Source organism: Neoarius graeffei, chromosome 8 (assembly GCF_027579695.1).
Source record: "Neoarius graeffei isolate fNeoGra1 chromosome 8, fNeoGra1.pri, whole genome shotgun sequence".
Classification (NCBI taxonomy): Eukaryota; Metazoa; Chordata; class Actinopteri; order Siluriformes; family Ariidae; genus Neoarius; species Neoarius graeffei.
The window spans coordinates 42,149,074-42,164,037 of record NC_083576.1 but is presented as its reverse complement, the minus strand read 5'-3'; the positions used below and the strand labels follow the sequence as shown (position 1 = coordinate 42,164,037).

Sequence of the window (14,964 nt, the reverse complement as noted above, 5' to 3'; positions counted from 1 at the left end):
ATTTCAAACTGACCAACATTCTTAGAGCTTTGTAAGAATGCCGTTCGAGTGCTTAGAATGTGCTTTGAACCCGCCTCGAATGATTCTTGTACATTTCGGGCGTATTAGCTTTCGAATGCAGTTCAGATGTAGTTGGAACACCGTAGGAATAGCTAGAATGCTGTTAGAATGCAGTAAGAATATTAAGAATGCACTTCGAATGCTGTACGAGTGTGGCTCGATTGCTGCCCAAATACCACCCGAAGTCTGGTTGGAAGGTGCCTCGAATGCTGTACGAATTCACCTCAAATGCAGTCAGAACGCTCCCGGAATAGCCGCTGAATGTTTCGAACGTCTAAGAATTCAAAGAGAATGCACCTTGAATACTTAGAATGTACTTCGAATGTGCTTAGAATGTAACACGAATGTCCTGAGTGTACCAAGAATGCCACCGGAATGGTCCCCGATAGGGTATAAAGCGCTGCCGAATCTAGCATTTTCATCAGTCTCAGCCCAGACACCATAGAGTATGAACCCCCTGGACCATGTTGCTTTGCTCCAGATTGCTGTCCTCCAGGAAGACCTGCTTGAAAGAGATGTGGAGAACGCTAGGAGGAGAAAACCCAGAAGGTATCAGACCTGACCATGGCCGCGGCCGGTGGTGAAGTTCTTGACCTTGGCTCCCTTCATGCCGCCAAGGAAGATGTGAGAAACTTGGGGAAACTTTTTTAAAATGATGGACAAAAGGTTGTTGAGCAGGCGGCAACTCAATGCAGACTGAAGTTCCAGCGGCAGCTAGCCGCATTTTTTATGCGATTTGGTGGCGTTCTGAATTACGTCCAGACTCCTCCGAGGGCCAATCCGGGACGTTCCGACTGCATTCGAGATGTATTTGAGCGGCAATTGAAATATTCAGACGGCATTCGAAGTGCGTTCTAGCTGAACTATTTTAATGTCGGAAATAAAATTCCGGCGGCAATTGAAATGCACTCGAGGTGCATTCTGGCACATTCGGGACATTCTGGCAGGATTTGAAGTGGCTTGCCATTTTGATTTTTCCCTCAAACGCGATCAGAATGTTTCGAATGCTGTTGGAATGCCTTAACATTTTAGAATGCAGTTAGAATACACTTTGAATGCCGTTCGATATTTCTCCTCTTCAGATGCACCTCGAATGTTTTGAGCATGAGCAAAACATTCGGGCCAGCCACAAGAATGGGCCCGAATGTTTGGAATGCAGTCAGAATTTTTAGAATGCACTTCGAATATCCCGGAATGAAGAATTTTCATTCAGACAGCATTCCAGCTCATTCCACCTCTAGTGTGACTACCCTATTACCAAAAGCTGATGTCGGGGGGGATTCTTGACACACAGGTTTTCCTGCTTTTGTAGGTTTTTTTTTTTTTTTAAAGAAACTTCTTCCGTGTTGGGACTCTGGGGGGGAGAAAGTATATTCCAACATGTAGTTAATGCTAGGCCACAAATTTGCCCTGTCACTCCAGTAGTTTGGAGGAATTTTGTATGGATCATAACCATTAATAAACTAATTTCCACGTATATCTATCCTTCACTTGTTTCTTGCTAAGATTATCCAAGTAATCCGGTAGTAGAGCTTTTTTAGCTGTAGTTTTCTTCGGACGACAGCAGTGGGTGTCCGGCATCTTCACTTCACAGGCGATTTGCTCTAAGACAATGAGGGAGGCTCAGCCTCCTCTAAAAATGACGAACATGCAGAATACTGGCCCGATATATCGGCCAGGCCAATTATCGGTTGACCCCTAGCTGTTAGATCCTTGTACACTTGGAGTGAGAGCTGTGTTCGCATGCTCGGCATTTGTCAGATCTATTCATTGTGGATGTTGGACTTGTCAAGGCTGAATGTTGTCTCTGCTCCTGATTTATGATGTGATATGGACAGGTTTTCAAGGAGCTGTGGTCAGGAAGCAGTGTTTTAGTCAAGTCACTAAACATCGAGTCGGGGTCCAGTCTCAAGTCCAAGTCATTAAAAATTTGTCGAGTCGAGTCCAAAAACAAGAACGTGTAGGATGAATTGCGCTAGGCTTATGTTATAGCCGACCTTATAACATTGCTATTTCAGATCCAGAATCATAGAAATATATGTGCTCAACCCACTACAGTGCGAAATCATTCCCTTATAACTTTAATGTGTGTGAGTTTTTCCCCGTCGTGACAGCGCGATGCAGCGCAGCCTCAGTGCACTTCAATGGCATTTGGGAGCTATGCGCTTTTCAATCTCAAAATGCAAGACGGTTATTGGACAAATACTGTGAAAATGCCCGCCCACGGACTCCCAGCCTCACATGGGAGGGACATGGCAGTTTCCGCGAGGAGACTGGTGATTGGTGAAAGCGGCCGGATATTTTCTTTGATTGACAGCTCGTTTCAACTATAGACAGGCAGCGGTGAATTTCAGTTCAGTCCCATGTGGATTCGCGAGTGCTGTGGTGTATTGTAAGAGATCAGCTTACATTTCGATTTCATTCATTACATACGGTTTCTACCAGCTTTTTTAGTTTGTATATATTTTTATTGTAAATAAAGTGTAAATATAGTGTTGTCAAGTTTGCTATCTTAGTTCCAGAAATGTCGTTTATTTGAGTGACTGAACTTGAGGGGGCTAGTCAGCTAGCAAGAAAGCTGTGCACGGATGCCAAGCATTGCTGATTTAATTTTGGCAAAGCCATTTGCCAGTCTTCCTTTCGAGGAAAAAATTAAAATTAAAGAGCAGGGTAGACCAACGCCTCAAATTGACTTGGTGAAAAAGGTAGGGAATAATACTCGTTCCTTTCAGCTCTCCTGGTACGAGAAAGTGAATTGGCTAACAGCAAGTGACCCACATCAACAACAGTAAATAGGCTACTTTAGTAATATGTCATGGATGGACCAAAAATATAGAATCTATTTAAAATGTTTATGCTGAGTATATTATATTGGAATATATATATTTTCTGGATATGAATTAAACACAGCTACAATTTGGAAAACATTTTTAAACAAAAACACAGCCGAGAACATTTCACACTACAGACCTGGATTAAAAGTGAAGGGTTATCAAAATTGTCAATAAAACATTTCTCAGTCAAAATAAGTAAAATATAGGGAAAGTGTCATTGAATAAAATGTGTGGCACCCAGCTCTACTGCTGAGGTTCCTGACAAAGAGCTGCTTTCAATAATCAATTTTTAAACAACGTGCCACAATTTTAAAATATAAAATGTTAAAATATACCCCTCCCTCCCCCCAACACCACCATCATGTATATTGGACAGTAGGCTAATGGGCCAAAAGAACCTGTTATTTCACAGTTTGTGACCCTGCCAACAATCAGCCAGATCAGAGGCAAGAGTATGGGCAAAATTGATGTGTTTTTTCTTTTAAAATCTGGAAATATCGTAACCGACCAGCCTCCCCTGTTTGAAAGACTACCAGCCGCCACTGCTTCACTTGGCTTCAGTATGTGAACAGTATGTAAATAAAGTTTGCTTATCCCCCCAGGTATAGGGTAGCAACAGTTGCTAATGTAAATGTGATGTCAGTGCAAGGGGTCTATAGAGGACTTTCACTGATGTCACAGATTGTTTTTCACACAGTGTCTGCCATATTGCTGGGCAAACAAAGAAACAGCCGTGATGGTTAATAATGAAAATTGAGACGACTGCAGTCAGGACAATCTCTTTGAAGCGATTTAAAAATTATTATACCAGCAGATCGTTCCACCTTTAAAAGTTTTAAACTTTCTAACTTGTATTGATGTAAAAAAAAAAAAAAAAACGTATTTAAATTATTTATTTGTTTAATTGTTTAAAAAAAATTGTGTAATATTTTACCTGCTTTGGCCGTAAAATAGCCACAGATGCTAATACGACAATAAATTAAATATTATACCAGCAGATCACGTTACATTAAAAAGCTGAAACATGTAGGCATCACAGATCCATATAATTTACCCTCAAAAGTATTTATTTATTTATTCTGCATGCACTCTTGCTCTCTCTGTATGTTCACTGCTTCAGATGGGTTAAATGCAGAGGAGGAATTTTGCTGTGCTTGAGTGGACGTGTGACAAAAATAAAGGCTGCTTCTTAATTTACCCACCAATGTATTTATTCCACTTAGTGATGGCAAACCAGCTACTGGATTTTGGACACTATGAGATCTTGAACTATTTAGTATTTGGGACTTCTAAATACACCAGAGTTGCTAAAGGCTTACAAAAGTACAGATGCCTACCAATATTTCAAGGCAGATTGCGTGCATGCTGAAATGTTATGAGAAATTCCCAATAAAGAAAAATGGCAAGCAAAACTCATGTGACTGAATGCAACCACTTGCAAAGGATGACCAAAAAACACCAACACTGTAGATTATCAGTGAAAACAACAATGACAAGATTGTGGCCGCACACTGCGACTGTATGGCAGGCCTTGGAGAGAGCTGTTCCCACATAGCATCCTTGTTGTGGGCTATTGAGAATGGAGTGAAACAAAGGGATTCACTGACCGTTACAGATAAAGGCATACTGGGTTATTCCTACTGCTGTGAAAAAAAATCTCCTCCTCCTGGATCAGAGATTTCCTTTCTAAAGAAATGCCCAAGTTAAGGTCCTAAGCCACAATCAGAAGTTCAAACAAAGTTCTAGGGAGATGGTAATACTGTTTTTTTTTTTTTCTCTTCTATTTGAGCGATTGAAACAACCAAAAATGGTGCAAAAACAAGTGGTGTCAGGCAAAACAAACCACGCCCGGCAGCACTCACTTTATACCTACGGTGGCATGCAAAACTTTGGGCACCCTTACTGAAAATGTCTGTTACTGTGAATAGTTAAGTGAGCAGAAGATGAACTGATCACCAAAAGGCATAAAGGTAAAGACGACACATTTCTTTTCAGCGTTTTCTGCAAGGTTTGTGTATTATTTTTGTTTTGTACAATTGGAGAGTGAAAAAAGAAAAGGAACACCAATGTGAAAGTTTGGGCACCCCAATACATTTGAGTTCTCAGGTAACTTTTACCAAGGTTCCAGACCTTAATTAGCTTCTTGAGCTGTGGCTTGTTCAAATTCTTCGTTAGGAAAGGTCAGATGATGCAGATTTCAAAGCTGTATAAATTCTCTGACAACTCAAACTTGTCCCTAAAATTAACAGCAATGGGCTCCTCTAAGCAGCTCCCTCGCATTCTGAATAATAAAATAATTGATGCTCACAAAGCAGGAGAAGGCTACAAAAACAGTGTTTTCAGGTAGCTGTTTCCTCAGATCGTAATGTTAAGAAATAGCAGTTAACAGAAACAGTGGAGATCAAGGTGAGGTCTGGAAGATGAAGAAAACTTTCTGAAAGAACTGCTTGTTGGATTGCTAGAAAGGCAAATAAAACTCCCTGTTTGACTGCAAAAGACCTTCAGAAAGATTTAGCAGACCCTGGAGTGGTGGTGCACTGTTCGACTATGCAGCGACACCTGAACAAATATGACTTTCATGGAAGAGTCATCAGAAGAAAACCTTTCCTGCGTCCTAGCCACAAAATTCAGCGTCTGAAGTTTGCAAATGAACATCTAAATAAGCCTGATGCATTTTGGAAACCAGTCCTGTGGACTGATGAAATCAAAATAGAACTTTTTGGCCACAATGTGCAAAGGTATGTTTGGAGAAAAAAGGGTGCCAAATTCCAGGAAAAGAACACCTCTCCAACTCTGAAGCATGGGTGTGGGTCGATCATGCTTTGGGGTTGTGTTGCAGCCAGTGGCACAGGGCACGTTTCATTGGTCGAGGGAAGCATGGATTCGAATAAATACCAGCAAATTCTGGAAGCAAACATCACACCATCTGTAAAAAAGTTGAAGTTAAAAAGAGGATGGGTTCTACAATAAGACGATGATCCAAAACACACCTCAAAATCTCCAATGGAATACTTTAATAGGCACAAGCTGAAGGTTTTGCCCTGGCCCTCACAGTCCCCTGACCTAAACATAATTTGAAAATCTGTGGATAGATCTCAAAAGAGCAGTGCATGCAAGACAGCCCAAGAAACTTGTAGAACTGGAAGCCTTTTGCAAGGACGAATGTGTGAAAATCCCCCAGGTAAGAACTGAAAGATCATTAGCCGGCTACAAAGTGTTTACAAGCTGTGATACTTGCCAAAGGGGGTGTTGCTAGGTACTAACCATGCAGGGTGCCCAAACTTTTGCTTTGGGCCCTTTTTTGTCATTTTGAAAAGGTAAAAGATGAAAATAAATTTTTGCTTAAAATATAAAGGGAATGAGTCATCTTTAACTTTATGCCTTTTGGAGATCATTTCATCTTCAACTTGCTTAACTGTTCACAGTAACAGCAATTTTGACCAGGGATGCCCAAACTTTTGCATACCACTGTATATGTTGATAATGGTAATATTTCTCAATCAGCAGCTGTCAGGTTCTAGTCCTACGAAAATCCATGACCTTGAGTTAGACATTTGTCATTCAAGGTCAAAGGTCATGGTGCCAACTGAAAGCCCATATAGCACTTCCTACAAGTTGATAATGATAAATATCTGTCTACAATCAACTGTTTTCAAGTTTCAGCCCTCTGAAAATCTGTGACCTTGAGTTTGACCTTTCAAGGTCAAAGATCATGGTGCCAAATGAAAGGCCATATGTGAGTTCCTATATGCTCATAATATGCCCCTTTTCCACCAAAGCAGTTCCAGGGCTGGTTCGGGGCCAGTGCTTAGTTTGGAACCAGGTTTTCTGTTTCCACTGACGACGAACTGGCTCTGGGGCCAGAAAAACCGGTCCCAGGCTAGCACCAACTCTCTGCTGGGCCAGAGGAAAGAACCACTTACGTCAGCGGGGGGGCGGAGTTGTTAAGACCAACAACAATAACAAGACCGCGAAAGATCGCCATTTTTAAGCGACGAGAAGCAGCAGCTGTACAAACGCGAAGTCATTTATTATTATTATTGTTGTTGTTGCTGCTGCTGCTTCCGTGTTTTTGCGTCGATATTCGCGCCAAGGTTTATGCAAACGTAGCGACGTAACTGACGTATACAGCGACGTAATGACGTAGCTCCATGAGCTATGGAAAAGCAAACTGGTTCTCAGCTGGCTCGCAAGTTGAACGAGTTGTGAACCAGCACTGGCCCCGAACCAGCCCTGGAACTGATTTGGTGGAAAAGGGGTAATAGTAAACATCTGTCTATCGGCAACCATTTTTGAGTTGTAATGGAAAATGTTTTGACCAAAAGGTTGACCTTTCCGGTGACCTTAACCTTGACCCAATTACCCCCAAAATTTAATCAGGTAATCTATGGACCATTGCCCACCTACCCTGAAAATTTGAAGTCAATCGGTGCAATCGTCTAGACACTAGATTGTTAACTGACACGCACAAATGAAAGTTTGAAAGAAAACTATGGGAGACCTCCCCCATCATGCAGCATATCATTGGAAGCAGAATTGAATGATGAGCATCTTGGAATTGGTTTGAAGTAAATATGATGAATATGAAGGAAGATATTGTGGGGGGAGTTTTTGACCCTTTGGTGACCTTGACCGGATGACCCTCAAAACGTTGGAGGTTCTATTTGAGACCAATGCCCATCTATCCTGAAAGTTTCATGAGGATTGGTCCAGCCATTTTTCCCGTAATGTTGCTTTAAAAAAAAAAAAGACCCCACTGAAAACAATACCTCGCTCCCTGGTGGACTCTGTCCCGGGTGAGGTAATGAACCATATGGAAGACAGATTAAGCCTTGCTTACAGAAAAGACTGTATCTGGTTGTCCCTCAGGAGAAATTGTCATCTGATGCGTAATGTCAACAGCAAGGAGTCTATAGTCCTTCCCCCCCCTCCCCCCCCCCAAAGTAAAGGTGCAGACAAAATATTTGTGTAGTTCATAAAACGAAATTTGATAGTTTTGTTTGTTTCTATCTTTCTGAGGTTATTCCAAGAAAATTGTTATTCGAACGTGGGGGTGTGTACATCGATTTTGGAGCCTTAAATGCATGTGATGGTATATAAATTTTTTTTTTTTTTTGCGCACTTATTTTTGTGTGAAAATGTAATAAACTATGATGTTGGCCTATTTGACAAAGCAAGTGATTAGCACTGTACAGTGTGCTTTTCGTTATTGTTTAAAACTTGGGCTGGGTGATGTAGCTAAAAATTGTATCATGGTAAAATGTTTAATTTCAGTTGATATCGATAATTATTGATAATTTTTAATGACCTATTTTTAATAATTATCAAGAGAAAAAAGGTTGAATTGAACTATTTTATTTTCACTTTCAACACTTAATTTCCTCATTGTCTGCACAGTGTTTCCTACACATCGACTTTACTTGGGCAGGCTGCCTAGTATTATTAATGGCCACCAAAAGTATGAAGAAGGAGAATGTGTTGTGAGCGATAGATAAACGATAATGAATATAACGTGCTGTGCTGGAATGAGTGGCCGAGTAGCTCACCGCATGAAGAGAGCTTTTACACTGTAGACAGTCTTATGCTGTGTTCACACTTATACTGGTACGAAAGTGGTATAACTGTATCGATACAAAGTATACCGGTACAGTTTAGCGCATCTGTCCACACTAGCGAGAAATGTTTGTGGTTTTCTTTCACAGTAGTTGAAATGCGCGTGCGCGAAATGTTTCCGTGGTTACCGAGTAACTTCCTTCCGAGAATATATGGCATCCGTTATTTCGAGATCTCGAGAAAACAAAACAATTATTTCATGATCTCAGCTGGATCATTTTATCTCCGTCGATAGAGACGAAGCCGGGCTAGTCTTCTGCGGAGGTGCCGCGGACTAATTATCCCTTATTAAAAGACTTAATGCAATCTCTCCCTGTGTCAACCCCTGATCAAAATATTGCCTTATTAGGTGATCGATTATTCCAGACATTCTAATGACCAAAGTTGCGTCTATACAGAATGAGAAATGGCCCCAAAGTCAGCATATCACAAGTCTCTTAGCGTACCTGAATGAACCATTTCTCAGCTGTTTACTCGAGATCATGAAATAATTTTGTTTTCTCGAGATCTCGAAATAACGGTTTTGTTTTCTTGAGATCCTGAATTATGTCGTTATCTCGGGATAACAAGGTGAATTAAAAAAAAAAAGGGACTATATGAAGGGCCTCTCTCGGCTTCCGTACGGATGAAACAACGTGTGCGCGCTTTTTGTTGTCAATGTACAGTCTGTATTTCTGGTGGTCATTTATTCAGTCTAATCGTATAAAACGCGTGAGGCAGTTGAGAAAGAAACAAACGAATCTCTGTTCTTCACCATTTTATTCAGCGAAGACATCGATTGAGGTGTGTGACTTTGCGCATGCGCATTATATTTGTATCGGTACAGAGCCGCTTCATCTGTCCACACTACAGCAAAGCGCTACAGTACCAATACTGTACCGGCACGAAACCCATACATTTGTGGGTTTCGTACCGATACAGTTATACCGCTACAGTACCGGTATAGTTGCTAGTGTGGACAGGTGTTGCGGTACGAAAGTAGTTTGGTATCGGTACAAAATCCCTAGTGTGGACAGGATATATATCAATATACACGTTACTAGGCCTATCAGATGCTCGCTGGCCGTGGTGTGAAAATTGTGCATGCAGACGCTCATTTAAGTTTACAAATTTGTCAATGCTTTACTCTTGAACATTTTCTATTGTGAATACTATCATTAAAAAGATCTGTTCAGTAGTTTGGAAGTAACGGCAGGTTGAAGTAGGCACAACAGAGTAAAAACTCTGCGTGACGTCGGGAAACTGCCGGTGTTTTTTGAGTCTCAGGAAAGTGGTCAGGCTGTCTTCTGATTGGTTTCTGACTGAGTTACTCATGGATATCAATCAGGTAACTTTTATTGGGATGTTCTCTAGCTCTCACGGTTTCTGATGAAGTATTCAGCAAAAATTTCCATCAGCTAGTTTTGATGTCATGATGCACAGAAGACTTTGAAGTAAGTTTTCATAGCTTACTTCATTCATTGAATTTTTACCTGATACGCCTAACATTATTGCCGATGTTGCCATAGCATTGAGTGAGTGATTCCAGTCAGCACCTTCAACTTTGTAGCGTTTTTTTCTTAGCCTATTTAACTTTTTTATTTTAATAATTTTAAACAATTATTAAACAGACGTTAGCAGTCCCTGTACATCTGATCATTCTATTTTAGTGTCAGTAGCAAAAATAGGCCATTTTTGTTTTCATTAGGAATTGCAGATGCATAATTTTAAAGGAACAGTCCACCGTACTTCCACAATGAAATATGCTCTTATCTGAATTGAGACGAGCTGCTCCGTACCTCTCCGAGCTTTGCGCGACCTCCCAGTCAGTCAGACGCGCTGTCACTCCTGTTAGCAATGTAGCTAGGCTCAGCATGGCCAATGGTATTTTTTGGGGCTGTAGTTAGATGCGACCAAACTCTTCCACGTTTTTCCTGTTTACATAGGTTTATATGACCAGTGATATGAAACAAGTTCAGTTACACAAATTGAAACGTGGCGATTTTCTATGCTATGGAAAGTCCACACTATAATGACAGGCGTACTAACACCTTCTGCGGGCTTCGACAGCGCATTGATACCTTCACCTCTCTGAGCTCCGTATCAATGCGCTGTCGAAGCGCGCAGAAAGTGTTAGTATGCCTGTCATTATAGTGCGGACTTTCCATAGCATAGAAAATCGCCACGTTTCAATTTGTGTAACTGAACTTGTTTCATATCACTGGTCATATAAACCTATGTAAACAGGAAAAACGTGGAAGAGTTTGGTCGCATCTAACTACAGCCCCAAAAAATACCATTGGCCATGCTGAGCCTAGCTACATTGCTAACAGGAGTGACAGCGCGTCTGACTGACTGGGAGGTCGCGCAAAGCTCGGACAGGTACGGAGCAGCTCGTCTCAATTCAGATAAGAGCATATTTCATTATGGAAGTACGGTGGACTGTTCCTTTAAAAGCAAGCTGTGGTTGTCACTGACGTGCACAATTTACTGAGCAGTGTGAGCAGAACAAATTCCAATCTGCATTAGCAGAGTAGACTCCAATGCAATCTGAAATCACGAGGTAGAGCATTTTTGTACCGGCAGGTAATGCTGGCCCGCTCAGCCGGCTGCCATCAGAAGTATATTTAAGACCTGTAAGAAATGCTGGTTATTTTCTCACTCCATGCTTTTTCTGTTACATGTCAATGGTTTAGTAATATACCTGTTAAATGTATGGCTGTTTTGTATGTCACTCGTAACATGCTTCATTATCAATGGATATGATAGGCTGTTTATGAGCACCCATAAGGGGTGTTCACACGGCACATATTTGCATCGATGCTGCACCGATGTATTTTGTTGCGATATATCTTACACCGGTGTAAATTTTGTGGAGCGTTCACACGTCACAAACCTGCTTACTAGAGAGAAGCGTGTTAGCACCGGTGCAGCCCCACTTGTGTTCACACGTCAGTTTTTGCGACCGTGCTATACGATAGTAATAATGCGGAAATGAAATATGCGCATGCGTAAAAATGTACTTCCTTTTCCCGGTTGTCATGGCATCACCAAGCGCCGGGAAAACAATGTGGATGAAGACGTGCAGTTCTGTTGTTGTTGTTGATATTCGCCATTTTGGAAGCACAAAATACCAGGATGCAAATTATGCACTGCCCGTATGTAATCAACTCTCCTCACGCGTAGCAAGTCTACCCCGTAGCGTTCAGACGTCCCATTTTATATTGGTGCTGCCCTGCAAACTAGCATTTACTCTGGAGTAAATTTCTTAAACCACCTCCCGAGCAGGGTTAGATTTGCACCGGTTTAAGCAGCTTTCAGGGGCTACACCGGTATAACTTTGTACCGTGTGAACGCTCTACCGGGGCAGCCCCGGTGCTACACCGGAGTAAAAGCTGCCGTGTGAACACCCCTTTAGTTTCTTCATGCAACTGAATTTTGCATATTCATTATGTGCTTTTCTGGCAGTTTGTATTCAATGATTTTAAGTGAAACTAGTGAATATTCTGTTGAACAATTTTTTCTTATTGCTATTGAAAAGGGTGTCTCTTGACGGTACAGGTCGGTATCGTTTTATTGGCCTGGCCTATTTAAAACACCAGAACGTTTTTGTTAATTTTGTATAACTCCTAAATCCATTTTGCATTTTGACCCAGTGCATGTGTGGTGGTCTTTGTTTGTAGGTGGTATGGCCAAGAAAAAGACTATAATGTCCTGGTGATGGATCTTCTGGGCCCCAGTCTAGAGGACCTCTTTAACTTCTGTTCCCGCAGATTCACAATGAAAACGGTTCTTATGCTCGCAGATCAGGTAAGGTGCAACATGAAAAGGTTTTCTTCTCAAAAGATCCATCAGTCTACAAGTGCTGCGATATTTGTTTGGAATTCAGTGTTTCTGAACTCTGAAAAATACATCTCTTCAGTGTTGCTTTGAACCAAGTGTTTAGTGAATGACTGACTAGATAGCATTTACATTAAATAGACGTAACAAAATGGAGGCACAGGTTCAAGGTGCAGTCATGGTCTAATTCAGTACACTTTTTGTCAAATTAAGCAAGTATCTCCTCATGGTCCATTAGCTGTTTATTCTTTGTGTGTGCTGAAAAACATCCAATGCTCTCACACAGTCATGGCTCTTTAAATGGGAACCAAACTGGCATGGACTGAGCCACACAACACTATTCCAGCCAATCACCAACAGGAGGGGAGTTGCACAGGAGCAGCGGAGGGGGGCGGTTGGGGAAAGGCAACGGTAGAAGCTAGAAGGAGGGTGATCCACACTAGGGATGTTAACCGATGACCGTTTGACCGATGATTGACCGAATCAATGTCAACTGGTTAATTTTTTTTGGTTGTCTGTTAAACTAGAGACAATTCCCCTGTGGGAAATTGTGAGATTGATGCAGTGCGCGTAGCAGTCGCTATGGACCCTTTTCACGTGACGTCACGACAAACGCGGCCGCCATTTTGGACATGTACTACCAGTAGTTTACCACAGCCAACATTGAGGAACGGCAGCAAAGAAAGTGTTTATTTTCAGCAAGACTTCCATCATGCCACTATATTGTTGTGCACCTGGATGTAGTAACCATCAACAAACAAGGCAAGGGTTATCATTTTATCGGATCCCGGTAGATGCTGACCGACGGAGAAGATGGATAGCGGCATACCAAGGCTTGTGTAGTGACCACTTTGTTGGAGGTAAGACAAATAAAATTAGCCAGAAAAGGCATTACATTGCTGTTAACATTCCATTCTAGTTTACTGTAATTATGATCTGGCAGCTATTTACACCGGATCCAGTGTAAATAGCTGCCGGAGCCAACGTCCGAGGTTCCGGAGCGCGCTAGCTCGCGGCCGGCCGGAGCGCGCGACGGCAAGCTCGGACGTTGGCTCCGGCAGCTATTTACACTGGATCCGGTGTAAATAGCTGCCAGATCATAATTACAGTAAACTAGTAAATACAGTTTTCTGCATCTCGCTCCTTTTTCTTTTATGTTTGTCGCCTTCCTCGCATTCAAACCGGTTCGAGCCGAAGTCCACTACATGTCCAAAATGGCGGTTGCATTTACGAAGGTCACGTGACTGAAAAGGGTCTATAGCAGGAGCTGCACTTAACTGTGTCTCTCTCTCTCTCTCTCTCTCTGAGAAGGAGCAGCCCCTCCCTCATATATATATATATATATGTATATGTGTATGTGTGTGTGTGTGTGTGAGAGAGAGAGGGAGCAGCCCCTCCCTCGTGTGTGTGTGTGTGTGAGAGAGTGAGCAGCCCCTCCCCCATCCGCGAGCAGAGACAGTGTGAAATTTGGTTTTTTTAAGAGTTTGTTTTTTTAATTTTTAAGGGTGTTTAATTTTTTTTACGTTTTAATTCTGTATTAAAATTACTAAACAAGCAAACGCCGCCACAGTCCACGAAACACAGGAAGCATGAGAAGAAAACAGCAAATCAGTAAGCCGCGCACACCTGCGCAGCTTCCGCGAAAACGTGCGCAGCCCTCCGACCCACTGCCCCCCCACCCCTCATGGACCGCAACAGCACCTGCCCACTTAGTAATTTTAATACAGAATTTACTCTGATGAAATTATTCAGACACTCCAACGCCCCCCCCCCCCCCCCCCCCCCCAAAAAAAAAAAAAAATCAAAAATCGGATCTGCACGATTCAGCCGTGAAAAAGGCGTCATCCGCCAAAAGGCACGCCGTTTGCATCCCTGTTTAAACTCATAGGTTAACCGACTTTAACCGGCTAATGAGGCTCGGTGGTCGGTCAAGATTTTTTTTAGTTTTCGCCATCCCTAATCCACACTCCTCCATACTAGTTGATGGCAGTAACGTACCAATTCATTCTTTGCTAACTGCCAATGAACTTCAAAAATAAAGAAAATAGAGCTGTTGATTGGAAGAGGCAGTATCGTAAGCAATGGGTGTGTGAGGAAGCAAACAAAACAAACCGTAGTCAGCCAGCTTTCCCATCCATCCTCTTTTCCAATGGCTGCTTCCTGGACAATAAACTGTACTATGCCCTACTCCAGCAGACTACTCGGCCAGAGTTTATTCCACTGGCTGGGCTTGCTTCATTTCATGCCGGCAGAAATGCATCTCCTTGCAGTAAGGCTCACGGTGATTGCTTGTGTGTTTACACCAACACAGAATGGTGTAAGAACTCAGTACTAGTTTCTAGTTACTGCTCATCACTTCATGCACAGTTGAGCTGTGTACTAGGGTGGTCCTCAAATTTTTTTTTTTTTTTTAGGATTTTGTTACGACCACCTTACCTTTTTTTTTTACATTGCCTAAAAGAAGTTATTGTGTGAAATGTGGTTAAGATTGAACAATGTTTAAAGGTGCCACAAAGCCATTAAAGTTTTCACTCAAGACACAATATAAAATAATGTGGCTTATTAACTGTTTCATATTGATACAAACAATACAGTAATATAACTTCCTGTGTTCAAAGTAACAATAGCTATCACTTGT

At 41.9% G+C, this 14,964-nt stretch overlaps 1 protein-coding gene across 5 annotated transcripts in view; it reads left to right on the top strand.

Annotated features, from left to right (window-relative positions):
* csnk1a1 (casein kinase 1, alpha 1) overlaps positions 1-14,964 on the top strand; it is a 222,916-nt gene that overhangs the window by 52,891 nt on the left and 155,061 nt on the right. For all 5 annotated transcript variants that reach the window (XM_060927644.1, XM_060927642.1, XM_060927646.1 and 2 more), the window contains exon 3: positions 12,170-12,296. In XM_060927644.1, the coding sequence (XP_060783627.1) occupies positions 12,170-12,296 (127 nt within the window). The remainder of the gene's footprint in view (positions 1-12,169; positions 12,297-14,964) is intronic.